Source organism: Gadus morhua, chromosome 17, assembly GCF_902167405.1.
Source record: "Gadus morhua chromosome 17, gadMor3.0, whole genome shotgun sequence".
Classification (NCBI taxonomy): Eukaryota; Metazoa; Chordata; class Actinopteri; order Gadiformes; family Gadidae; genus Gadus; species Gadus morhua.
Window position 1 is genome coordinate 9,834,770 of NC_044064.1, and position 26,393 is coordinate 9,861,162.

Genomic DNA, 26,393 nt, shown 5'->3' on the forward strand with positions numbered 1-26,393 from the left:
GAGAAGTCTACTAGACAAATCTTCATTCAGATTTTCTGTGCAATCATATTCCTTGTCATTTACAGGAGAACCACGGTTCAAACAGGTGCACTGCAAGAAGTCCAAGCAATGGATATTGAAAACAATCTTCACGCCACACACCACCCAGTTTATCAGACATCTAATCAAGAGGGTCATGGACAGATGACCCTAACATCAAGTTCAAAGTCACAACCCCTGACGCTCGGGTGGATTCCGCTTGCTGTGCAGGCCGTTGGTCGGTGGCTGGGGTAATGGAGGTGTCAATGCCAGTGGGCCCTACAACATCATCCGGTATCGGTCCTTTATCTGGGGCTGCATCCGGTCCTTGGGGGGCGAGCGGCACCTGGTGTAAGGGTTGGTAATCGTTCGGACCTTGGTTCATCGGAAGGTTGTTTGTGATCGTATTGAGCTTCACTCGGTTGGAGTAGGCTTTGGGACAGTCCCTGAATCTATGGCTGGTTGAAGAACACGGGCTGCATTCTAGTGGGGTTGTGCACTGGTCTGTGTTGTGGTCTGATCCTTTGCACCTTTTGCAGTTGTTGCTTTTACAGGAGGCTGCAAGATGGTCCAGGCTTGCACATCTCCTGCACTGCTTGGGCTGGCCAGGGTAGAACGCAGAGCTGTGTTAGGGATGTGTTGGGACTGCTCCCTCAGCCCGTCATAAACGCACCTGGAAGCGTCTGGTTCCCGTTTTCACTCCATCGATGTCTGTAACCTACCTTCCATTGGTGACATCGCAAAACCTCGATAAACAGGTCCACACGTCTTGATTTCTAACTTTTTCAGAAAGGATCATCACGTTGACTGTCTTCACATCTCTTTCTGCCAGTGGTATCATTGTGATATTCTTGAAGCTCGGTGCTGATCTCTTCTTCTCCTCAAATCTTTGCATACAAAGGTCAAAGTTCTGTACTGTTGTAAACACAACTTAATATACCTTCTTGCCCGGGAAGGCAAAGATGTAATCCAGTTCGTTGGTGGAAAACTGAAGGTCTTTCAGGAGAATTTGTCTACTGAACTGAAGCCGGTCCATTTTTAAATCTTCTAGGAGGTTGAATTTCACTGCATTCCTTCGATTCTGTTGCAAGGCCATGGCAACTGCCGGAGCAGTTGATGAAGCCATGGCCGGCTTAGCTAGACTGCGTGTTCTGTCCGCAATTCACTGTGTCCTATACACCGCTCGACTACAGACTTGTTATGGGTAATATAAATGAACGCCTAGAGGTTCTGACCTGATCTAAATGAACGCCTAGAGGTTCTTAAAGAAATTACAGCCACTTCTTGTGTGTGGAAGCGATGTGATCCTGGGCGGGGACTTCAATTGTCTCATGGACAAAAAGGACAGAATGACCGTTGCTACGGTCAGGCTGGACTCAAGTTCAGAAATGTTGAATAACCTCATCAAGGATTTTAAACTTAATGATACCTTGCGCAATAAGAACCCTAACACACCAGGCTATACATGGTCAAATGGTACCATTTGTTCACGTATTGATTTTCTGTTGACGAAATTTTTGGTTTCTGATGCTGCTGTTACCCCAGTATTTTTCAGCGACCATTCAAAAATTGACTGTACAATAACGTGCCATGTCAAGGCTCATCAGGGTATATGCAGGAATCATAGAGATGAATTTACTACCTTTTACTACCTCCACAATATTTTTTTACTACCAACACGACATCAAGCAGCGGGGCGGGGGGTATGCAAAGCACCACTTACTACTTACTATAAGGTATAAATGTGACAGTGCCGCGATCCCTGTAGCCCTAGTGCTGCTGCTGCTAGCACCGCAAAACAACGAAATAGAGAGTAGAGGTCTTCACTCCCGCGGGACGCGACGCAAAATAGTGCGGCGCGGGACAAAAAATTAAAGCTCATTGCGGGTGCGGGCAGGATGATAGAGGTGCATTTGCGGGTGCGGGATGATACACTGCACTCCCGCAAATCAAATATGAGGGTAAAGTAAAATATACAAATTATCATGAGGCCCTCATCAGTAAGCAAAACCTACTTTTCCAACAACTTTTCCTTCATGGTCGAAGCAGCAGCTGATTCTTTTACCTTTCATTTTTCATTTAGACGTGCTGGTACCGACCTGCAGAGTTTTTATTTTTTTAAATATGTGACTGTTTCGTGTTTCATTTACTGAGGCCTATTTAATGTTTTGCATGGTTCAAAACATGCAGGCTTACCAATAAATATTCTACCAATACTGGTCGGCTAATGAATTATGTGCACGCTCGTTTTTTCCAAGCCAATGGACAGGCCTTTCCTGAGACAGAAAGTAAACATCCATCCTTGCGGGCGGGAGCGGGATATAATATCATAGATGCGGGCGGGAGCGGGACTAAATATTACAGCTCTTTGCAGGAGCGAGTGGGAGCGGCACTGTACAAGGCGGGAGCGGGAGTGAATATTGTGTCAAGCGCAGACCTCTAATAGAGAGCTGCTCCCCCTTCGCACGAAGCCGCTGCTGTTCAATGCTGTTCCATGTCACATTGATCGTTTTTTTGCACAACGAGCAAAAAGCTTCTCGGTCATTTCCCATCACAGTTTTCAGCCAGTCTTTAAATGTCGGGTTGTAAACCCATGTTTGCGAAAACTTGCATTTACCCATTCTCTCATAGAGCTAGAAACTCAGCCGTATAGAACTCTGAGGGGAAAAGGCGGAAAATGTTGCTGGTGTAACACCGAATTCTGCGACCCACCGAAAAGTGTGGCCCCAGGGGGCGCTGTTGCACATTCTCTGCAACATGCACGTGTGCATTATAACAAAAACATAAATAAAACATAAGATCTCCGGTGGGTCTTTCTTTTCTTGATACTAACATTAATTCTATTAATTCTAAAACAGCACTTTACACAGTAGCCTATAATAGGAAATGCTCAAAGGTAAATCAGCGGGAATTTAACCATGACTGTAGCTTTTTATGGGTAAAAAAAGCAACGGTGAAGGACCCTACTAAACGCCCTATCCTTTGTATGGGTCTGTAAAATGCTAATCAAATCAAATCAACTGTATTTATTAAGCACCTTTAATAAAAAGTTAATTGGTTGGGGGGAGATCTTACGTTTTATGTATGTTTTTGTCATGCCTGTCTACGCCTCAAACTCGTGCACATTGCAGAAAATATGCAACAGCGCCCCCTGGGGTCACACTTTTCGGTGGGTCGCAGAATTCGGTGTAACATCGGCGTCACTATAGCAACCAGCGACGCCAACTCTTAACGGCTACTCAGTTCAGGTCCTGTTAGCACCGTATACTGTATTTTTTAGGCTAAATTAAGTTAAAACATGTGAACAAAAAAATGGAAACTCATTTTATATTGAGGTGGTGTTGAAAAATTGTCTACCAAGTAGGGATGGGCGTGAGGAATCGATTACTCGAGTACTCCTCGTTACTAATGAACTCGGTTGGTGGACAGGCAAACTCGAGTTTGCACATACACACACAAACAAAGTTTTCTCAAGCAAATGTATCAATGTATGTATTTCTGTGCGGCGCCACTAACGCAAGCCGTGGGCACAAAGCAAATGAAATGTATCAAATTTCTGTGTGGCGCATTCCGTGCCGTGTGCAAGCACGCCAGAATTCAAAAAGTTAAGAGATGGCGGTTAAAGCAAAGCGCAGCGAAGAATTGAAATACTTTAAAGAAATAGGAGATCATAAGGTGAAATGTTAAATATGCCAAGCGAAATCGAGCTACCAGAGTACTACAAGTACTATGCGGCAACATATGCTCCTGAAACACAACGCTGAGTTCGGGAAAGCAGACCCGCAGCAACCAAGTGTCGGCTATTTTCACCGCCGCAAGATGCAGCTGTAATACATCAGGCCTATTCCTGCTGCAGATGCGTTGCATTCTAAAAATAGATTTGATTAAACGAGTACTCGATTGATCCTCGAGGAATTCCTTCGATCACTCGAGTTTGGAATTTACTACTCGTTCCCATCCCTACTACCAAGTCAAATTGCGTTTGTTGTTACCTTTTACTACCTTCAAGGGCCTTCATTTTACATTTTATTTTTTACTACTTTTTACTACTGCGCGGACCCCCTGCTCATACAAGCCAAAATCACTGGAAATTAAATGTTTCATTACTCAAAGATCAAAAATTAGTAGAAAGACTAAAGGACAAGTTAAAAAGATGGATATCACTACAGTTTTTATTCCAGTCAGTCGGAGAGTGGTGGGAAGACTTAAAAAGTCGGACCAAAAACTTTTTCACTAAAGAAGGGAAAAGAATTGCAATGAAAAAGCGTTTTAAATACAAAAAACAACGGGCAAAGATACAGCGTTCAGTGTTTCCCACAGACCAAGGACCAATGTGTGGTGCGCGGGGGGTGGGGGGGGGTGGCAGCGCAAAAAAAATATAAAAAAGAATCAATTCGTGGCGCACGATGTTGATTCTGTGGCGCCGCGCCACACAATGGTCTATGTATGGGAAACACTGGCGTTTATTTATGATGGCCCATTCAGGGTTTTATGTGGCAGTAGAGATTTTGAGGCTAAAGAAGGAGATGATAGCTGTTACTGCTGAGGATTCAAAAGGCCTTCTTATGCGTAGCAGGACTAAACACATAGAAAATAACAAAAAAATGTCAAGATACTTTTTTTTAATGTCAAGAAATTAGCCAGGCCCAGGAATACTATGTTATCCATTACGAATGAGGATGGAAAAGAACAAACAGAAACTGATTGACTGATAACCGCCTTGGAAAACCTATTGAGATTCTTAAGCCAAACGTCGGTATTGCTAGAAACTAGAAAGTGACTTAAATGTCAATGAATTGACCAAAGCCATTACGAGCATGCAAGATTATAAGCCCCCAGGAGCTGATGGGTTACCCAAATAATTGTATATTACCTTTGGGGATGAATTAAAAGTAGGGCCCAACCGATTCATCGGCCTGCCGATTTAATCTGCCGATTATAGCTTTTGAAAATAATCAACATCTGCCAAAAATACCCAGATTACAACCGATTTTTTTCTTTCTTTTTTTTAGAAATGTTATTGCACTTAGTATCCTGCAGAGTGCGCTCCTACTCGCCTTGCTAACTAACAACTTTAGCTGGAGTAAAAAAGAGGAGATTGAATTTTACCGTACAACATGAAAGCACGCTCGCTCAGGCAGCTGCGCGCTCACCTCACCAATGTACACAAGACGCGTTGTTTGAGCATGTTGTGCCTGTTTTTACATTTTACATTGCACTAATTTTTGCCTGTAAATGTATTCTAAAACACTCAAATGTTCTGCATTCAATTCACATATTCGTCAAAAGTCTTTAAAGTATATTTAAGGTATCAAAAACTATGTTTTATATGCTTTTTTTTGTTTTGTTTTTAATCGGCCGATTAAATCGTAATCGTAATTTTTGTCTGAAAATAATCGGCATCGGCTTCGCCACTCAAATCAATATCGGTCGGGCCCTAATTAAAAGACCCACTTTTAGAGATGTTTAATGAAAGTTTGCATAGTAATAACCTACCATTATCCTTAAGAACAGGTATCATCTCCTTGAAAAAAGGAGACAAAAATGACATTAAGAACTGGCTTGGTGTAGGCCATTACAGAAAGGGGGTAAAATGTCCCTGATCTTGCAAAGAAAATGAAAGCTCTATTTCTGACGCCCATATTGCAGGCAGCAGTACTAAACTAAAATAAGAGGAGCCTATGACCAAATTTCGCCATGTTCTGGATAGGCCATCAAGTCCTAAGGAAGGTCCCCACTTTCCTTAGGCCATGCCTTAAGGCCGTGCCTTAAGACCGTGCCTAAAAAGACCTCATGCAGAGAAGAGGCCTCTGCTATATGAAAGGGTGGTGACCTTTGTAAAGTCTGGAAAGTGGCGGGATGTTGGTCGGGTAGACCGAGCCTTTGTAGAGAGCTGTTAGACCCCCGAACGGTCGAGACTGGTTAATGTTGGCGCGCTGGCTGAAGCCAGCTGCCTTAGGGTGTGGAGAAATGTTGATTCGCCATTTTTGTTCAATGCATAGAGAGACAGGGCTCCAGACTAACTTTTTCCTTGGGTGCACTGGTGCGCCTAAATTTTTAATTTGGGTGCACCAGCACGTATTTATGGTGCACCCAAGTTTTGAGTTGTTGAGGGGGAGGGGGGGGGGGGGGTTGGACCGTGCCTGCCTTGCGCTGAGTTGTTGACGGAGGGGGGGCAACCCGGGCAGCTGCACCGGTTGCACCGTCGATATTTACGCCACTGATTAATAATATTTTGACCATTAAATAAATGCCTTCAATAAATGCCGAATCTGTATCTCTCATAAAAAATATCGTCATACAATGCCAAGGGATCGGTTCTGTCCCGAAAAACCCTCTGTCTCCGGACTGGAGAGACGCCTGTACGATAAGTGCGCCGAGGTCCATGGGAACACCCACAAATGGTGACGCCATTATCGGAGGAGGGGCTAGGAAGCTGCGCACGCCGATATAAGTAGCCGATCTCCGGGTAGACTCGCTGAAAAGCTGCTCCCGACCAGGTTTGGTTGCGAGCGTAAGTCACCATGGTAATACAGCGACGATTAAAGAGATCGACTTTCATGGTACAGCTAACCCAGGCTTTCAGCTCAACATACCTCGCTAACCCTCAAATCGAGCTTCGTAGTACAGGCCCCTGGATTGGGCTTCGCGGGTTTGTTTACCGGCGTTGCTATTGTTACCGGTCTTGCGTGTTCCAACGGTAATAAATCGCCGTCTAATCAATACTTCATTCACTGCCTCTTCCGTGGTTATTACAATATTATGGATAGACTGCTCTGTAAAAAAATAAATAATTATAATTATTAGAGATGCACCGATCAACCGGCCGCCGATTAAAAAAGCCGGTTTTGTATCCAATCGGCCACAATCGGTGACCTGCCGGTCACTGTCGTAATTTCCGGTTTTCGGCCGATCAAACTCACCCGCATGCGCGGTGCGTAGCAGCTCAAGGCGCCCAGAGCGCGGGAAGAAAAACATGTCGCTGATTTGGACTTATTTCACTGTGTGCCAGGACGACCCAAAACACGCTGTTTGTAATGCTTGCAAGTCAAAAATAAGCCGTGGGGGATCATGTTGCTAGGTACGCGCCTGACGCATTCAAATCTGAAAGGACGCACTAAACTCACTATCCATGCGTCCCGGGGACGCATCTAATTTTCCCCATGAAAAACGATACATTGTGAACATTAAACAACTCGTGTTTAATCACAGTAACTGGCCAAAGAAACCTTCTTGTGAGCAGACCAGACAAGCACTGTTTCAACCCTCTGCGCATCTACTCGGCGCAGACGTGATCCCCTGTTCAAAGTATCGCGACATGCTAATTTAGCCGCTACCAAAACAACTAGCTCGTCACCGCTGATTTCATTTCAACAATTAAAAATACAAACTTCATAGTAAATAAACCCACGTTTCCACTGCTCGATGCTGTGCTCATTCGTGTCGATTATGTTGTAACGTTTAGGGGACGTGCTGTAATGAAATAAATGAAACATAATCCGGTGGTGGTGATGAAAACTACATTGAACGGCAGCCTACATATTGTTATGCCCAAACGGCGCCTGCGCATACATCGCGCTTCCAACGAGATCCCGTTTTTCTCGAGAAACAGGCAGAGAAGAGAGAACGCAAAAATACCACCAAAGAAAAAGATGAAACCTATTGCAGGTCAGCAAACTATTGCAGCTGCATTTTCTGTCCCCACTACCTCTGCACTCCTCCCTGACTCTGATCAGCCTAGAGAGAGTACCTCAACATTGCCTGTACCTACTTCTGCCTCCCCCTCTACTGAGCCTGATGAGCCCACTGCAGAAGAATTGCCTCAACCTTCTACATGTTCCTCCCAAAAAAAGCGAACTTTTCTGAAGCAGTGGCTCACCACATACAAATGGCTGCGCTTTTCAGATGACAATTTCATGTATTGAGTTTAACACTATTAATTTCATTTAAGAAATAGAATAATAATAAAAAAGAAACACATTTTTTAAACTGGGGAGTCGGGACCCATTGAATTTCTCAGGGACCCACCCAACTCGCCACCTGTGGGTCCCGGGGACTCACTACATTGAAAACCTATCAACATATTATATGATTATAATTATTTCTTAGAAAATCGGTATCGGAAAAACCGGTTTTGGCAGGTCAGACCTCCTTAAAAACCGGAAATCGGTATCGGCCAAGAATTTTGCAATCGGTGCATCTCTAATAATTATACCAGATACATTTTCAGTCGCACCGGTGCGCCCAAATAAAATATTTGGTCGCACTACCCCGAATTCTAGGCGCATGTGCGCCTAAATTAGGCGCACTCTGGAGCCCTGTAGAGATCTCACTTGGCAGGCAGTTCAGAGGTGTCTCCCTACACGAGAATTTCTGAAGAGACGGGGGTCATCTAAGAGCGCAAGATGTCCCAGGGTGGGGTGAGGTGGAGACGAGGATGTTTCGCATTTGTTGTGGTCGTGTGGGGTAGCTCGGAGGGTTTGGCGCTTATTGGGGCCATGGCTGGGTGACCTGTTTAGAGTCCCCACGGAATCAGATGTCCTGTATGGGGTTATAAAGAGTGGGGATTGTAAGGGATGGGAAAGATGGTGGGCATTGATTAATTGCATAAAAGAGTCGATTTGGAGGTGTCGTAACCTAATGGTGTACAAAAGCCTTTTGTTTTCAGCGGAATCGATAGTTAATTTAAGCATAACCTTGTTAAAGGATTATGTTTGGAGGGACAAGGAACGATATGGAATTGTGGTATGTAAGGAACTCTGCAAAATAGAGAACACTGAGTTATGTAGGATTTTGTGTTAACCTATGAATGTGTTGACCTTGCTGTAAAATGTAACTATTTGCTTGTTAACCTTTGAATGTGTTCTGACCTTGAAACCATGTAGTAAAATGTAACTTTGTGCCCGACTTAAATAAACGCCTAAAAACTGAAAAAATTGAATTGGTTCACCCATGGCGAGGCTCAGCCATTGCACTTCGGCTGCGCTGACCCGTGCGAATTCTTCAAATTTGTGGTATTGGGGGACTGCGTGAGAGTCTGCATAAGAGTCTACATCTAGTGCTACCATTTGAGAAACATATTACAATCAGTCTTTCAACACAAATTACTAGAAATAAAATGATATAGTTTAAACTTGTTATATAATGCACAGTTGTATTCTCCGCCCTTAATAACAATAATAATAATAATACATTTAATTTAGAGGCGCCTTTCAAGACACCCAAGGTCACCTAAAATTAATTTAGGTCTTAGGACCTTACGGTCCGTCGGGATCGATTTTGCTGTATCTTGAAAGTTGTGGAAATTTAACAAACCTAAATTATCCACAATTTCGTCAAAATACCACCAGTGTCTCCCATACATAGACCATTGTGTGGCGTGGCGCCACAGAATCAACATCGAGCGCCACGAATTGATTTGGTCTTTTTTTTATTTTTTATTATTATTTTAAAAAAATTAATAACGCGATTTGGAAATCTAAAAATCGTTCCGTCCATTCATCTCCGCATAACACTCGTTCTCCCTGTCATTCTCGTACACACACACACACACACACACACACACACACACACGGAGCAAGAGCGACGATACGCTAACACATGAACCCACCGATGTCACCAGTCGCTTAGCAACAGGACACGCTGGGGTTGATAAGTTACCGGACTACTGTAACTACTACGGAGTGATAATAACAAAGACTTGAATCAGGCAATAAATCCATTTTCCTTGACAGCGGTAAAGTTCGGTGTGCATTAAAGTACAGACGGATTGGACCAATTGCGAACTTCTGCAGCTGCTCTAAGTTAAACCCCAAACTAATCGGAATAAGTGTTTATAGCGGACTACACCACCTCTTCTATTCCGCATAGCATTCTATTCCGAACCGATTGAGTATATATATGATACTTTTCTATTCCGATTGAGCTGTTCTTCCACATCTATGCGGATCAGATGTGTAAACGCGGAGTTACATGCGCACTCACTGACGGCTGATTCGCCCGCTCCTCCTGTCCACGCGCAATGCTTGAGGTCAATGGAAAAATATATTTGGCACAGAGAAGACGGTCTGCGACATTTGCAGTTTACCAAAGGTTAGTATGATATACTGTGGTCTAACACACCTGCCCAAATTTTTTTTTAACTCAGAAAAGGTCATAATAGCTTTATGAACTCAACGTTATTGATATTGAACATCCCGCACCCGTCATCATAGACGTCGTTGGTAACGCAGCGAACACTGCGATTAAGATGAAATGCGGTTATAGTTTAGATAGGCCTATACGGTGCCCATATCAATTAGAATAGAAAGCATTTATTACATTCTGTTCTTAATATTATTTTATTCTGACGCTTTAATCCAGATGAGCATTGAAAAGTTCTTTCTGCACCAAAAAAGGCCTCGTCCAGACGAGACGGAGCAGCTTGAGGAGGTAGTTAGCTTAGTCTGAAATTAAGTTGAACAGTCAAATGGCTGTGGCTAGTACATTTTTATTAAATATATAATAAACTTATTTTGAATGTTCCTAGGCATCAAACTGTACAACCCAGTGCTTCTCAGGGGCTGGGCTGTTCAGGAGAGATAGTGATCAGCTGTTCAGCACCCAGGCTCTGGAACTCCCTCCCCCCACACATAAAACAGTCAGACACCATTACATCCTTCAAGTCACAACTCAAAACTCACCTGTTCAAACTCGCACACAACGTCTAACTGATCACTGTTTTGATTGTTTGTTTGTTTTGTTTTGTCTTGTGGTCAATTTTGGTACCCGTGTAAAGATCAGATATTCTGTAGCAGTGCTACAACACCATTTAATATGCTCTAGTCAAGACAATCCAGCATTGTAAATGTAAGAGAGCGCAGTCAATGGGCAAATTCTAGAAGTATAAAAAATCGCTGTCTTAATTTTCCACAACAATTTCAGGGGAGAGCGCGAACGCAGTCCCCCACTACCACAAATTATGCAGTCGAGATTCCCACATTTGAGGAATTCGCACGGGTCAGCACAGCCGAAGTGCAATGGCTGAGCCTCGCCCTGGGTGAACCACCTTCATGATCATGGTGTCTCCCCTGCCAGGTAAGTATGAGTTGTACACGGCTCACGTGCTTTACTGGTTCTCCCACATAACAGTCTATATGATGGTATTAAAAAATTTTTGACTACAAAACAAGAACAACGGCTTGGCTATCAAACTGCAATCAGCATTCGGATATCCATATCCCAAAGACACAATTTAAAGACTACTAGCAATATAATTATAGTTTTATCTTTGTTGTTTCCCATCATGCAATCCTGTACTCTTATTCTGATGTTTCCCGCTTTGTAACATAAAGAGGCGAATCACTGCCCTCTGCAGGACAATTTAGGAACAACGCCAACAGCATGTTAAGTTAAGCTACCACAAGTGCAGCAAAGTGACACAAAGCTAGCCCTGTCACATATAGAATTAAATAAAGGTCAAAAATATATGAAGGTATTATTGTCGCAAAAGTACATGCAAAATAAATATTTAGGACTCCAAATTTACTGTTACACATTTGTGACTTTAGTGTAGGCTACGCTTACAAAATCTTCAGTTACAGGTGCTAAAGACTTTCGCCATGGAAAGGATCCAAAAAAATTATCCACTTCACGTCAATGGTGTGAAATCATTGGTGTGTCGGGGGCGGAGAAACCTGGCGAGCACTACTTGGTTACAAAACAACCAATATAATTAATATAAACCCATAGGTTAAACAAATACAAACGTCGTTTAAAACAGTAAAATGACCATTCAGTGTTTTACCTACTTTCTCCCGTCGTGGAGGGATCAGGTTTCTGCTCCGACGACGCTGCGAGGGCCCGACTCCATAGGCTACTGTGGCCCTCACTTCGTCTTACTTCGCTTTTCTAAGGTGAACCACGTTGTTCAGTTCCCAAAACGGTAACAAAGTATCAAAAAACGAACCACTTGGGTTAAAAGTTGTTTGGCTCATATTTAAGAAATATTTCCATCGATAGGTCTACGTAACTTGGATTGGACTGGTGCATCAGAAAGAAACGCCTGGAAGGTATTGCCCAGACACATCTACATTATACCATACATGGCCCTACATCCGACCTGCCCCTCCGGCGACTTAATTGACTTGCAGCACGCCCCGCCCCTTTTAATGGAAAGCACTCGCAATGTAATTTAATGTAAAATAGCAGCATAAAAAATAAACAAATTTAAAAGAAACCAAAATTGACTTTGTTTATAAATGACGCGAATACATATTATCAATAAGCCTACCGAATGTTGCACCCGAGGCACCAGCAGACTGAAGGGCCCACCACCCTCACCTTTACCGCACAAACAAAATCCACTGGGGTGTATTGAATTGAATATCTACTTTCCTTTAGTTCTTTTTTTATCATACTTTTTCCACACATTGCTGTAAAGAATGGAGCAAATTAGTTATGAGACCATATCCCGAAGTGATTCCTTTCCGTTACTCGCTTGCTACCCGGTTTTCAGTGCACAAAACAGGTTAGATGCATTAGTCTGCGCACACACACAGCGCAGGCGCCAAGGGCCGTCACTCATATTCGGTTAATTTGAGTCATTTTCTGGTAACTATGTCGTCAGCAGTGCTTAATTTGAGGGGGAGCAAGGGGGAGCGCGCTCCGGAAGCTCTGACGTGCGCTCCGCCAGCTGGATCTTGAGTGTGTGTGTGTGTGTGTGTGTGTGTGTGTGTGTGTGTGTGTGTGTGTGTGTGTGTGTGTGTGTGTGTGTGTGTGTGTGTGTGTGTGTGTGTGTGTGTGTGTGTGTGTGTGTGTGTGTGTGTGTGTGTGTGTGTGTGAGGGGCTAAGTGTGCATGTGTGTGTTTTGTTCAGATGTGCAGCAAGAGAGGTTGGACTTGGAGTGACGCGAGTCGGTTGAGTGATGTGTGATAAATCTGCGAGGAGTTAGCGAAAGTAGTGAACTTTATTATTATTATGGTTTTTGTGGTATTCTGGTATTGTTCTGGTTAATAATATGTATCTATTTGTTAACGTGGCCAAGTTGTCATGCCAGATTGTTGTTCTAACTAGGCCTACTATAATCTATGAGGTAGCCTATCTATTTGTTTTCATCTTTTGATGCGACGGAGATCCATTTTCAAGGACTTGGTGTATTTTGTTGTGTTGAGAATACAATGACTCAATGACGCACCTGCGAGTGCATGACATATTCCTCAACTGTTAGTAAACAACGGTAAACTTTATAACGTGTGGCTGTGTGTCTCTCCAACCTAACATATGTTTACTATTTTTTCTGCGTACATCCCCATTCACGAGGCTTTAGTAGGCTAATTTCTTGCGATGTTGAAACACCCCCCCCCCGCCGCTTTTTTTCTACTCGTCCTCAGCGCGCCGGGAGCTCCCACTTGACAAATTAAGCACTGGTCGTCAGCTATGTCAAGTTGATATGGATGAGTGCTAAGATACCTGCAAATTGTATCAAATATCCCATGTTGAATAATCCTCTTGATGTTGAACATATTGAAGTGTGATCTCAAATCTTAACACAAAGGATATTACATTCAAATCATCACATCTCATTTTGAGACATTTGAGATATTGTTATTATTAGACAACAGAACTGAGAACCACATTATTATCATTTTATTTACTACAATGTGTTCCCGTTAAGAAAGATACCAATGAGTGATTGCCATCCCATCCCCCAAGATACATGACAAGTAATTAGAACAACTTTCATCTAAACCGATTCATGAAATCGACAGAGGGCAGGTAGATGCAGGTAGATAAGGACCATGGGATCTGAACTAAGAAGTCACTCTATTATGGAAAGATGTTACATTTAATGTTCAGGAATATGTCATTTACAGGCGGACTTGTGCGGGTATGCAATGCAAATGTACTCAATAAAAGTTAATATCATAATACCAGGCACACCCAGATAAAGTGAGGAGCTAAACACATCTTGATACTTGTCTTCTGGAGAGTGTCATATTTTCTATTGATGGGAATGTTGAGGAGAAAATCTTGTATAATTTGTATCCAGCATTTTCCTTCTGTATGTGCCTTATGATTCCTCACCTCCAACCCTCAAACACACTTGATGACATATTGCACAGTGCAACTGTAGCTTCCTCTTTGCTTCCTATTTCATCCTGCAGAGACTTCACTTTTTATCCTACCTAAACGACAGCAGGCCTATAGGTCGTTTGTCAATATAACCCCAACCCCGCCCAAATGTACAAATACACACATAAAATTGTCATAATCTTTGGGGTTGCCCCACAAAAACCAGTTGGCCTAGTCTGTCACAAAGAAAAAATACTATATATTTTATTAAAAGAACATCACGGTTACATTAAAAAAGAAATAACAGGTCACTTTCGAACAACAGGTAAGCTTCGTGGACTCAGAGAAGCAGACATAACAATCACCATAGCAACGATAGAAACTGTTGCATTAACAAACAAACTCAAGACTAAGCCTTAACTGAATGTCATGCATTTTGATACGCCGGACCGAAACCTGGTGCATAGCTCGTCCTAGCTCTCCCAATGACTACAGGCCAGTGGTGCTGATCTCGCACATCATGAAGACCTTGGAAAGACTGGTTCTACAGCACCTCAGGCCCCAGGTGTGTGACTCCATGGACCCACTGCAGTTCGCGTACCAGGCCCAACTCAGCGTGGATGACGCCATCATTTACCTGCTGCACAGGGCTTACTCACACCTGGAGAAGCCGGGGAGCTCAGTGAGAGTCATGTTCTTCGACTTCTCCAGTGCGTTTAATACCATCCAGCCTCCCCTGCTTGAGAAGAAGCTCTCAGCAATGCAGGTACACCCTGACATGGTGGCCTGGATTGGTGACTACCTTTCCAGCAGGCCACAGTACGTGCGGCTGCAGAGCAGCCTGTCAGATGTGTTGATGAGCAACACTGGCGCACCCCAAGGAACAGTACTTTCACCCTTCCTCTTTACCATCTACACCTCTGACTTCAGCTTCAACTCTGGAACCTGCCATCTCCAGAAATTCTCCGATGACTCCTCCATCGTGGGCTGCATCAGTGAGGACAGGGAGGACGAGTACAGAGGTGTGGTGGAGGACTTCGTCAGATGGTCTGAGGAGAACCACCTCCAACTCAACATCGGCAAGACCAAGGAGCTGGTGCTGGACTTCCGCCGGAAGAGGATGCCCCCAACCCCTATTACCATCCAGGGGGTTGAAATTGAGACGGTGGATTTGTATAAGTTCCTTGGAGTACACATCAACAATAAACTGGACTGGTCTGACAACAAAGAGGCCGTCTACCGGAAGAGTCAGAGCAGACTCTTCTTCCTCAGGAGGCTCAGGTCGTTTGACGTGTGTGGCAGGCTGCTAAGGACATTTTATCTGCCTGTGGTAGCCAGCACGCTGTTCTTTGCTGGGGCGTGCTGGGGAGGAGGCATCAAGGCTGGGGAGTCAAACAGACTCAACAAGCTGGTTAGGAAAGCCAGCTCTGTTGTGGGACTTGAGCTGGACAGTCTGGAGGTGGTGGTGGAGAGGAGGATGAGGGACAAATTCAAGTCCATCATGGGCAACCCCTCCCATCCCCTCCATGCTGAGCTGTGGCAGATGGGGAGCACCTTCAGCCACAGGTTGATGTTCCCCAGGTGCAAGACGGAGCGCTTCAGGTGCTCCTTTGTGCCGGCAGCCATTAGGCTGTTCAACAGTGCCTGATGATGATTGTGTTTGTGTATGTCTATGTGTTTGCATATGCATGTGTGTGTGTTTAGGTATGCGTATATATGTGTATATGCATCACCCATCTTGATGTTGGTTCTGTTTGTCTTGTTTTTGTCCCTATTAACTATAAGCGTCTACTTATGCATTAGCACTTTATATTTATTTATTGTATTCATTACATTGTTATTTTGTCCTGTGCCCTTCCACTGCTGCTGCAACAAAAAAATTCTCCTACGGGGGATTAATAAAGTTATATCTTGTCTTATTTTATCTTATTGCTGGTTCCTTGGACGAGCCCACGATCACATCAATATTGACAAAAAACCAGTTCAGTCATTTTGGCTCGAGATCATGTTGCACCATCTGTACAGGAAGTGGGCTGTGGAGGATATGAAACCTCTTCTTCGCGCACTGATCACACCTTCTGTGACACATAGTACTTCAAAACTGTTTTTCTTTTTCTTTCTTTATGTTTCTCCCTGTTTTATAGAGCAAATTTTACTATTGCATATCGTTTGTCATTTGTACTGTAGCATCAACCTGCCTCATGGACTAAAGAGGGAAATTAGTCCCCGGGCTACAATCTGGCACATTTATGTGTACAGTTGTACATGTTTATTAATGTGCATGGTCCTGAAATACAATGAATAAAAAATAAATACAGTTATCTTGATAAGAAATCCATAATGTAGAAGAAGTTATCTTCTACTATGCAGAAGATATCTTCTACTATAGGTATTCAGGGCACCTCTGCCTAGCCATCCAAATACGATGGTCGACTGTGGTCGACTTTTATTCAGGAAACAAGTATCTTCGCTTGGACACTACGGATGCTATGAAAACATTTCTAATACTATAACTACTAACGTGTACTGGGCAACAAATTCACATTGAAAAATTAAAATGAGTGGGCAGGCATATGCGTCAACCACCATTTACTGGAGGATGTCTCTGCACCTGCTGACTCTACCTCGGTCTAGCCCCATGAAGAGATGTATCAAAGGATAAGACAGATTAGCTAGTGGACTGGAGCCTGATGGGAGGACGCACCACAGTGCCAAGTTGTTCTTTAACAAAGCAATCAGTTAAATTATTGGATGTGTCAGTTAACATCATGCAAGACCATTTTGAAATAGGGCCTGGGAAAATTACAAATGAACTCTCCTACAGGTCTGGTGATTAACCTAAGGGGTTCTAACCAACAGCCTTCAGCCTGGGAAGTGAATCACTCTAACCGATAGACTACCGCCCCCTGCGTGTTATGGCTTGATGGCTCACACCTCGGGCCCGCATGTGAATGTCAGAGATTAAAATTGGTTACATTTCCTCACATGGGTTGAAACAACCTGATTGTTCTATTGCTGAGGAACACAGTACCAGGGACTTCAGCTCCACCTCAATATTTGTACACCGAGACTCTCTCTTTTCTGTGGCTTTGGATAAGACAACAGTAACACATTGTTTTTTCAGTCAGCAACCATCGTGAGTGTATTATTGTTGTCGCAGTTCATCATATCTTCCACAAGCCTTTGAGTGTCAAGGAAAAAAACTGAAAAAGTCGCCGCGCCTCTGTGAGGGGAATTGGATCATGGTCGGAGGACTCTTTGGTTCTGCGGTCATCATCCTGGTTCTGGTCATTGTCGGACTCGTTTTTAGAATAGCACATCAACGTAAACTTCAAAAAGGTCAGCCAAGTCTATCTTACAGATTTAATCATGGTGTGCCCTTGTTTAAATTGAGGATCCATGTAAGAATAATATTTTCTGTATTAATATTTTTAGATACTACAACCTCAACTACAGGAAAGCCAGGTAACACATTTCTTGATACACTTTACATTTTAAAATACACATTAACATCAGGGAAGGTAAACCTAATGTAGCATGAGTCTTATTTTTAAAAATGTATTGTCAAATTTGATTACGTATTTTTTATATATTATTTTATATCAATATGAACATATATTTGCCCAGGGTCAGGAGCTAGCTGAAGTATGCTACTCTATGTTGAGTTTCCGTCAGAAGAACAGAAGAGGGGGGCCTAGACCTAAGGACCTAGACACGGCTGTTGTGTACGCAGCAACCAGAAGACTTTAGGAATCTATCAATCTTAACCATACGTTGAATAATTTTTTAAAAGACATGGAATTACATTGCATTACTATGAAGTCATTAAGAAAGAAATAAGCTTGCAAATATATCTGGAAATATTTACATTTTGTTGACTACAATATGCATGTTGCTTCTATTTTTTTCTAGTACACGGGCACACGTTTTGTGTGAAATGTATAGATTTTTTCTTTAAGAAAAATAAAAACATTTGCCAATTAAAGCTCTCCATGAATAATATGGTTTACCTTTGCTTTTTATAAACCAATGAATTCTATAACAAAACATAAGTATTTCTTTATTTATTTCCATTTCCATCAATGCTTTAATTTTTATGGGACACTACAACAACCCCAGGGCCTCATTTAGGTTTAATTTCCTCACGTCAAAAAATGGAATGAAATTAAAAGGCGGGCACACACACACACACACACACACACACACACACACACACACACACACACACACACACACACACACACACACACACACACACACACACACACACACACACACTGAGTTACACAGACACTCACTCACACAGCAAATATAAGCCATAAAAAGTTTGAGAAACATAGGCAATAAAAGAAAAACATGTTTTATTGGCAGTTCATTTTACAAAATGTTGACCCAATTGAGAAGAAACATTCCAGATTCTTGAAAGATCTACAAAAATGAGTAGGCCTTCTTGTTAATACTGTCCTGCTAATGTTTCAGAGGGGAGACAAATTCATGCTGTTTTCATATTGCCCATCTTTTGACCAGCTTACCTTACATCTGCATCGGTGTGAGACCAGGCTAAAATATGGTATATCTGCATCAGTTTATATGATCAAAATAAAAACCTGACACCAATATCTAGGACTGGCTAGTCAATCGATACCATTTCTTTATGTCATAGAGGTCAGTGTTCATTTTATGGGGTCACATTGAGAGGATTGAAACTTAAGCTTTAAATTTAGACTAGCCTGAGCTCCATATGGAGTCAAATGAGGAATGCCATTGTGAGCATTTCACTGGGTTGATAAACTTATTTTAGCAAAGTGTAATAAGAGGGTCGACAGTGGTCGTCAACTTTGTATTTTATTCAGGAAACAAGTATCTTCCCAAGGAAACTATGGATGCCATGAAAACATATCTAATACTATAACTACTAACGTGTACTGGGCAACAAATTCACATTGAAAAAGAAAAATGAGTGGGCATTCATATGCCTGAACCACCATTTACTGGAGGATGTCTCTGCGCCTGCTGACTCTTCCTCGGTCTAGCCCCATAAAGACATGTATCATAGGTTTTGAAGGATAAGACATATTAGTGGACTGGAGCCTGATGGGAGGACGAAACACAGGGAAAAGTTGTTCAATAATAAAGCAATCAGGTAAATGATTGGCTGTGTCGGTTAACATCATGCCAGACCATTTTGAAGTAGGGCCTGGGAATATTACAAATGACCTCTTTAGAGTTTGAGCTTATTTCCAAAGCAGTGGATTCAGACATGTGGTCAATGAGGAGGTGCATGGGTGAGGCCTCCGGATCAAGGAGGGCTACAGGTCTGTTGATTAACAGTAGGGCTTCTAACCCACAGCCTTCAGCATGGTTAGTGAATCACACTATCCAAGACTACCGCCCCCTGCGTGTTGTGGCTTGATGCCTCTCACCTCGGGCCCGCAAGTGAATGTCACAGAGATTCAAATGTCTATTTCCTCTAATGGGTTGAAACCACAAGATGTTTCTATGGCTGAGGAACACGGTACCAGGGACTTCAGCTCCACCTCAATAATTGTACACCGAGAGTCTCTCCACTCTGTGGCTTTGGTTAACGACGAAGGTAGCAAACTGTTTTGCAGTCAGCTCTCATTTTGCAGTCAGTCATCGAGCGTATTATTGTTGTCGCAGCTCATCATAATTTCCACAAGCCTTTGAGTGTCAAGCAAAAAAACTGAAAAAGTCGCCACGCCTCTACATGCAAGGTCTAAAAGAAGTGCTTCGAGGCACAACTCGCAGTGATGACTAAAACAGTGATACGATATCTACTTCTCAGCACTTTTGGTAAGTAGAACTTCTCTTTTTGTCTTAGATTTGACCTCTACCCTCACTGCAAATGTAACATCTCTAACTTGTGTGTGTGTGTTAGTTAGGCTCCTCGACTCCCTCTCCGTGTCTCAGACCGTGGAGGTAGAGGCGGGGGACACTGTCACCTTTTCCTGTAGAAATGTGTCCGACGTTCCCACACTGTCTACATGGATGAGGGCAGGTCGCACATCCAAGCCCTTTGTCATCTCCACTGGGTATGGAACTTCTCCTTTGACAGGGAGACACAGTGATGGTATCCAACAAAGTCGATTTGTAGCGGAATACGGTGCCTCTTTCATCAATCTTGCAATAATGAAAGTGAGTTCTTCAGACTCTGGCTGGTATTATTGCCTTTTTTACCTTGGGATGGATGTAGTTGTTGTCAACTCAACATGGTTGTTGGTTCATGGTAAGATTTAATTTTTCTATGATTATAACATTCTGTCGATAAACACAAACTTTGATATACATTTAATCTTCCTTTTTTTCCCCCGGTAAATTTACTTTTTCTTTGTTTAAAGAAAATGGTACATTTCACGAAGAGGACGACCCAAATTCTGAAAGTAAAAATCATTTTTAAACTATTTGTTATATTGTATAGTTGTATAAACAAGTTGAATTAACTGCTTATAATTAAATATATAAACCTGCAGAAAAAGAAATGACTGTAAAGAAATATATACATATAGGCCTAAACAATTAAATCTCATTAATTTCCATTTTAAATTTAAATTAAATGAATTGTACTGAGATTCAGTTAGAGTTGGTTCATAAGTATAATATTGGTTCAAATGTGGATAAGAGATGATCATATCTTGACCCTCCCAGAACCCCGGCCAGTGAAGTGTGAGGGGAATTGGATCATGGTCGGAGGACTCTTTGGTTCGGCGGTCATCATCCTGGTTCTGGTCATTGGCGGACTCGTTTTTAGAATAGCACATCAACGTAAACTTCGAAAAGGTCAGCCAAGTCTATCTTACAGATTTAACCATGGTGTGCCCTTGTTTAAATTGAGGATCCATGTAAGAAAAATATCTTCTGCATTAATATTTTTTATTAATATTTTTTAGATACTACAAATAAACCTCAACTACAGGAAAGCCAGGTAACACATTTCTTGATACACTTTACATTTTAAAATACACATTAACATCAGGGAAGGTAAACCTAATGTAGTACGAGTCTTATTTTTAAAAATGCATTGTCAAATTTGATTACGTATTTTTTATATATTATTTTATATCAATATGAACATGTATATTTGCCCAGGTTCAGAAGCCAGAGCTGGCTGAAGTATGCTACTCTATGTTGAGTTTCCGTCAGAAGAACAGAAGAGGGGGGCCCAGACCTAAGGACCTAGACACGGCTGTTGTGTACGCAGCAACTAGAAGACTTTAGGAATCTATCAATCTTAACCATACGTTGACTTTTTTTGCAAGACATGGAATTACATTGCATTACTATGAAGTCATTAAGAAACAAATGAGCTTGCAAATATATCTGGAAATTTTTGTTTTGTTCGAAATTAATATTTAATAAAATCAAACAAATTGGTCGGTTAAAGCTCTCCATGAATGATTGTTTTTTTTTATAAACCAATGAATTCTATATCAAAACATAACAACCCTAAATTATAGGTACATAAAACAGTATTTATTTATGTCCATTTCCATCATTACTTTAATTTTTATGGGCCACTACAAACCCAGCGCCTCATTAGGTTTCAACTCATGTCAAAAAATTGAATGAAATTAAAAAGGTGGGCTTATCAGCAAATATAAGTCATAAAAAGTTTGAGAAACATAGCAATAAAAGAAAAACTTGTTTTATTGGCAGTTCATTTTACAAAATGTTGACGCAATTGAGAAGAAACATTGCAGGTTCTTGAAGATCTACAAAATGAGTAGGCCTTCTTGTAAGTACTGTCCTGCTAATGGTTCAGAGGTTAGACAAATTTAGACACGCCGTTTTCATATTGCCCATCTTTTCACCAGCTTACCATCTGCATTGGTGTGAGACCAGGCTAAAATATGGAATATGCATCAGCGAATATGATCAATGTAAATACCTGACACCAATATCTAGGATTGGCAAGTCAATCCATACAATTTCTATCCATCTTAGTGATCATTTTCAGGGGTGACATTGAGAGGATTGAAAATAAAGCTTTAACTTGAGACTAGCCTGAGCTCAATATGTAGTTTCATGAAGAATGCCACTGGGAGCATTTCACTGGGTTAATAAACTCTTTTGAACAAAATGTTCAAAATAAATTGTCAATTTAAATCCAATTCAAAATAGTGCGTTAAAAAATGAGCAGGAAACGGTTAGTGATTGTGCCAGTGAAAGGCTATAGGCTGCAGGTTCTACATCCACTATTTATCAAACGCATTTAAAAAGAGAACCAAACACCTGGTCACCACCTGGAAAATTAGTTATTTTTCCCTTCTTAGGTTCCCCCGTTCCGTTTCCTAAAGTGTAGTTTCCTAAAAGTCCTAAAGAGAGCTGTGTCGCATCAATGCTTACTCAGCAGGTAACCAACGCAGCCAATGAGCGACAATGCATGCAACAGCAAGCCATTACCTTCTAGACGGAGTCATCTGGAACGCATAACATGTGCAGTGTTGGTGTCTGGTTCTCCTTTAAAACAAGTCACTGTGAAAACCTTCAGCACTCTCATTACCTGTATCCTGGGGTTCTTGCATGTACTCACCTGGGGTTAAAAGAAAGAGCTCCACCACCGTGCCCCACATGAACGCGGTATAAATTAAAACACTAGGAGGACCTAAGAGCTGGAGTACAGCCGGACTAGGATCGGTTCCAAGCCCACTTGAGAGTGATGGGGAGGATGACGAATAGGCTACGTGGAAACGAGGTTGGCGGTTAGCCGGTTGTGATCGAGGCTTCTCACTGCCGGCAAAAAAGGGGTCCCATTCTACCAGCAAGTATGACGTTTAAAAGCCCTCCCCCCCCCTTTAAATCAACCCCAGTGTGACGTCACACATGAGACCAACCACCCAGACGTATGAGGGATGGATCAGCAACACCCAGTGGGCCATACTAACTGGTTATGCTGACCTACCCACCAAACAATCTGACCGTGGACACGCCCACGTGTGACGTCACTCACTAGGGTACATTTCGCCCTGAAGTGGCTGACCAACGTCATACCTGGTGGTGGGAGCGGGACCCTTTAATGGGACAGTTGGTCGGTATACAGGGTTTAATGGCGATCAGACATTTTATGCAGGGAGCGACGTTAGTCGACGAATATATTATAAAGAAACGTGCGACTGAAGTATCAAGAACATCGGGATCACGGTATGAGGCCTTTATTGAAAACCATTTCCAACAAAGGAGGCGACATTTTTCTTTAAAAATCGCATTTCGGTATTCTTTCTTTACAGACGATGTGATATTTAAGTCACAGCAGAAGTTTACCAAGCTGTTATACGCCGTTGGAACGGGATGGCCCAGCAGATGGACCCAGTGCGTACGTTCGATACCAAATAGAACCTCCAAAACAAGTGACGCTTTTAAAAAAGCTTCCCATGGCACACACACAATAGTAGAACACTAATTAACGTAATTTTTACAAAATTACAAAATAAAAAACGACCTATAGCCATAGACTGTTAAAACGACTACAGCACAGTGACAAAGATAGAATCGAGATTAAAAATATGAGATCTGCTCCAGAATGTTATAATTAAAATTACAAATGAAATATAATCCATAAAGGAGACGAGGACGACGGTTCCTCCTGAGAGCGGGGAACGAAACGCGCTCCACCGTCGCCGGGGAAACGAAGAGCGCCGAGAGCATCTGGCGAGCGGAACGATCCTGTGGGATAGAGCAAAAATATAGAAAACATCAACATCACGCTCTGCAACTAGAGACAGCGGGCACTGGGGACCTACTCTAAAATATATATTTAGTATTAGTGCTTTAACTTTTGAGTCGAGTACCGCATCGTCCTCCACAGAGAAGGTACAATACAAAAATATATGACTCGTATAGTTTCTTACTTCCCCACATACGATTGAGACGAGGATGTTCGTCCCATTGAAACCCGTCCTTCCTTACAACGTCCCTCCAACAAGAGGATTTTAATCAGCTTCCCTGCGAGACCAATGGACTCGGTGTGATTTATCGTTAGCGTAGCGCGCATGTTGTCCTCACCTTGACGTGCACGCTGGGAGGAGGGGGCGTGGGGGCGGAGGAGCTAATAAGCGTAGCGTGCCGGCGGTGGCGGAGGCAACCGCTCAGCATAGGGGTCCCGGGGGCGGTGCACCACCCCGTACGGCGGCGGCTGCCTAGAGGGGGAGAGGCGGGAGCGCTCGTAGCCGTAGCCGTTACCGGCGGGGGGCATGGGGAGGGGCGGCGCCCGGCGGAGGGGGCTGCGCTCTCGGGGGTAGTACGAGGACGGTGGCGGGGGCAGGGCGCGGCGATCGTACGGGTCGAGCGGCGCCGTGAGGATGCGCTCACGGACGGCGATCGAGGGGGGAGGAGGGGGCACGGGGCCGGGGCGGCGGTCGTCGTAGGCGGCCGGCATGCCGTAGGGGCGGGCGCGGTACTTCTCGTAGTAGTCGACCACGCCGTAGGCCTCGCGCTCGCGCTCATAGGGCCGCTCGGCGTACACCGCACGCCGGGGGGGAGGGGGCGGGGGAGGGGGCGTGGGGTAGCCGGGGGGCATGTGGTGGTGGGGGGGTTGGTGATGGTGGTGGTGGTGATGGGGTGGGCCCCTCATGTAGTTGGGCGGCGGTGGGGGGGGCTCGTGTCGGTCGCCCGGATACCCGTGTGGCGGCCAGTAGCCTCCCTCCTGGGGTGGGGGCGGGTAGTCGTCCTGTTCCTCGTGCCTTGGCCGGCTCTTGGAGATCTGCACGTGTATACGTTTACCTGGGGACGGACAGGGCGAGGTTTAGGAGGATAAATCGGTATGGAATGCACAGGCACAATGATAGCTTTTACTTGATAGCCTAGATTAGGACTAAATTACACCCCGAAAGATAAAGCAATATTCATGTTGCCCCCTACTTTGTAGCATCCATGTCCCCCTTACCTTGAAACTCTGTGTTGTCCAGACCCTTAATGGCATCCATGGCCTCCTCCGAGTTGCACATGTGAACGAACGCAAAGTTCTTGACGACGGCACACTCCGACACACTGCCGTACTCCTCGAACAGCGTGCGGAGCTCCCCGTCATCACCCTTGTCCACGTTGGCCACGTGCAGCTTCACGGCACCCTGGTTCTTTCCGTGGCTCGCCTCCACGTTGATCTGGGAGCCGTGGAGCTTGTGCAGATGCAGGGTCTTGATGGCCTTGACGGCCGCCTTGCGGTCATCCATGTGGACAAAGGCGAAGTTCTTGATAATGGAGCACTCGGTGACGGTGCCATGCTCTTTGAAGAGGGCCTCGATCTCCTCCTGGTCCGCCTCCCGCGGGAGGTTCCCCACGAATATCTTCACCATTCTACTTTTGGATCTGTTTCAACAATGTCAAAATGGGTCAATTGTATGCGTCAGGCCTTTGGTGCATTACCAGTCAAGGTAATGAGAGCTGGTGATTATTTGCAGTGATTCCCATATTCTCCTTTTTTTAGAAGCCTGCTAGACAACATCTCATAAAAACCAGAGCATTTGATGGTGATTAACCCCTCAGCGACACATGCACTAGTTTACCTCGTGCAACCTACAGCACTAGGCTACCCTGACCTCATAAATCAGTCATAACCAAAGACAATTAAACATTTACGCATACGAAATAGTGTTATGCTTCTTAAATACATTTGCGTTACATTAACCGATATGCAGAGATCACCTTGGACGAAAGAATCCATTTCGGATAAATTGCGGCTAATGCTAAGTAGCTAGCTAGGCCATATTATCAACAAAGCCCCCCGATCCATCCACGGTTAATACCGACCTCCACTGCTTAATAAAATGATCAATACTTTCACTCTTTATTCCAACATTGATTTAACGTTGAAATCATGTACAATTGATCGATTTACAATAGAATACGTTAATTGTTACCTTTTAACCGGGAACCGGTAGCCTCAATGAATGGCGTTCAACCTTTGACTGTCAGAACCCTCTTCTTCTTCTTCTTTTTTATTGGCGTTCAATCATTAACTTATCGGGGTATTACCGCCCCCTATCGGCGGGCGTTCCTTTTCGGAATATTGGCGTGGATTCGTAATTTCGGGGGCTGGAGTGGGGATCATCAGTTTAACAGGACCCGAAGAAGCCCCTATGGACGACGAACGAGGAAGGAACACACACACACGCACGCACGCACGCACGCACGCACGCACGCACACACACACACACACACACACACACACACACACACACACGCACGTGTTTCATTGCATTGTATCAAAGTTCCTGTGGTGTGTTGGTCTGTGATTGATCCCTGTGTGTCCTACCCGTGTTATAATACCCACATTTCTTCCAACGCCCACATGATGTTGGATTAAACAG

The 26,393-nt window shown here is 43.5% G+C and overlaps 2 protein-coding genes, 1 long non-coding RNA gene and 1 other non-coding gene across 4 annotated transcripts; 2 read left to right on the forward strand and 2 right to left on the reverse strand.

The window, feature by feature from the left end:
- Positions 1–10,938: 10,938 nt before the first annotated feature.
- Positions 10,939–11,102, reverse strand: LOC115530074 (U1 spliceosomal RNA). The gene has a single exon (XR_003973714.1). It is a non-coding gene; the product is annotated as a U1 spliceosomal RNA (small nuclear RNA).
- A 5,915-nt stretch (positions 11,103–17,017) lies between these two features.
- Positions 17,018–18,088, forward strand: LOC115530013 (uncharacterized). Its single transcript, XR_003973677.1, has 3 exons — positions 17,018–17,409; positions 17,506–17,535; positions 17,698–18,088. It is a non-coding gene; the product is annotated as an uncharacterized LOC115530013 (long non-coding RNA).
- Positions 18,089–19,542: 1,454 nt separating this feature from the next.
- LOC115530006 (uncharacterized) lies at positions 19,543–21,483 on the forward strand. The gene is made up of 6 exons (XM_030339179.1): positions 19,543–19,884; positions 19,970–20,317; positions 20,430–20,471; positions 20,737–20,868; positions 20,979–21,013; positions 21,178–21,483. Exons 1-6 carry the CDS (start codon positions 19,842–19,844, stop codon positions 21,304–21,306), a joined length of 729 nt encoding a protein of 242 aa, XP_030195039.1. The 5' UTR covers positions 19,543–19,841; the 3' UTR covers positions 21,307–21,483.
- A 234-nt stretch (positions 21,484–21,717) lies between these two features.
- Positions 21,718–26,207, reverse strand: LOC115530001 (RNA-binding protein 4B). The gene is made up of 4 exons (XM_030339175.1): positions 25,944–26,207; positions 24,971–25,392; positions 24,091–24,807; positions 21,718–23,751 (listed from the first exon to the last, which is right to left on the reverse strand). The coding sequence occupies exons 2-3, from the start codon at positions 25,377–25,379 to the stop codon at positions 24,134–24,136; spliced, it is 1,083 nt and encodes a 360-aa protein (XP_030195035.1). The 5' UTR covers positions 25,380–25,392; positions 25,944–26,207; the 3' UTR covers positions 21,718–23,751; positions 24,091–24,133.
- Positions 26,208–26,393: the final 186 nt, after the last annotated feature.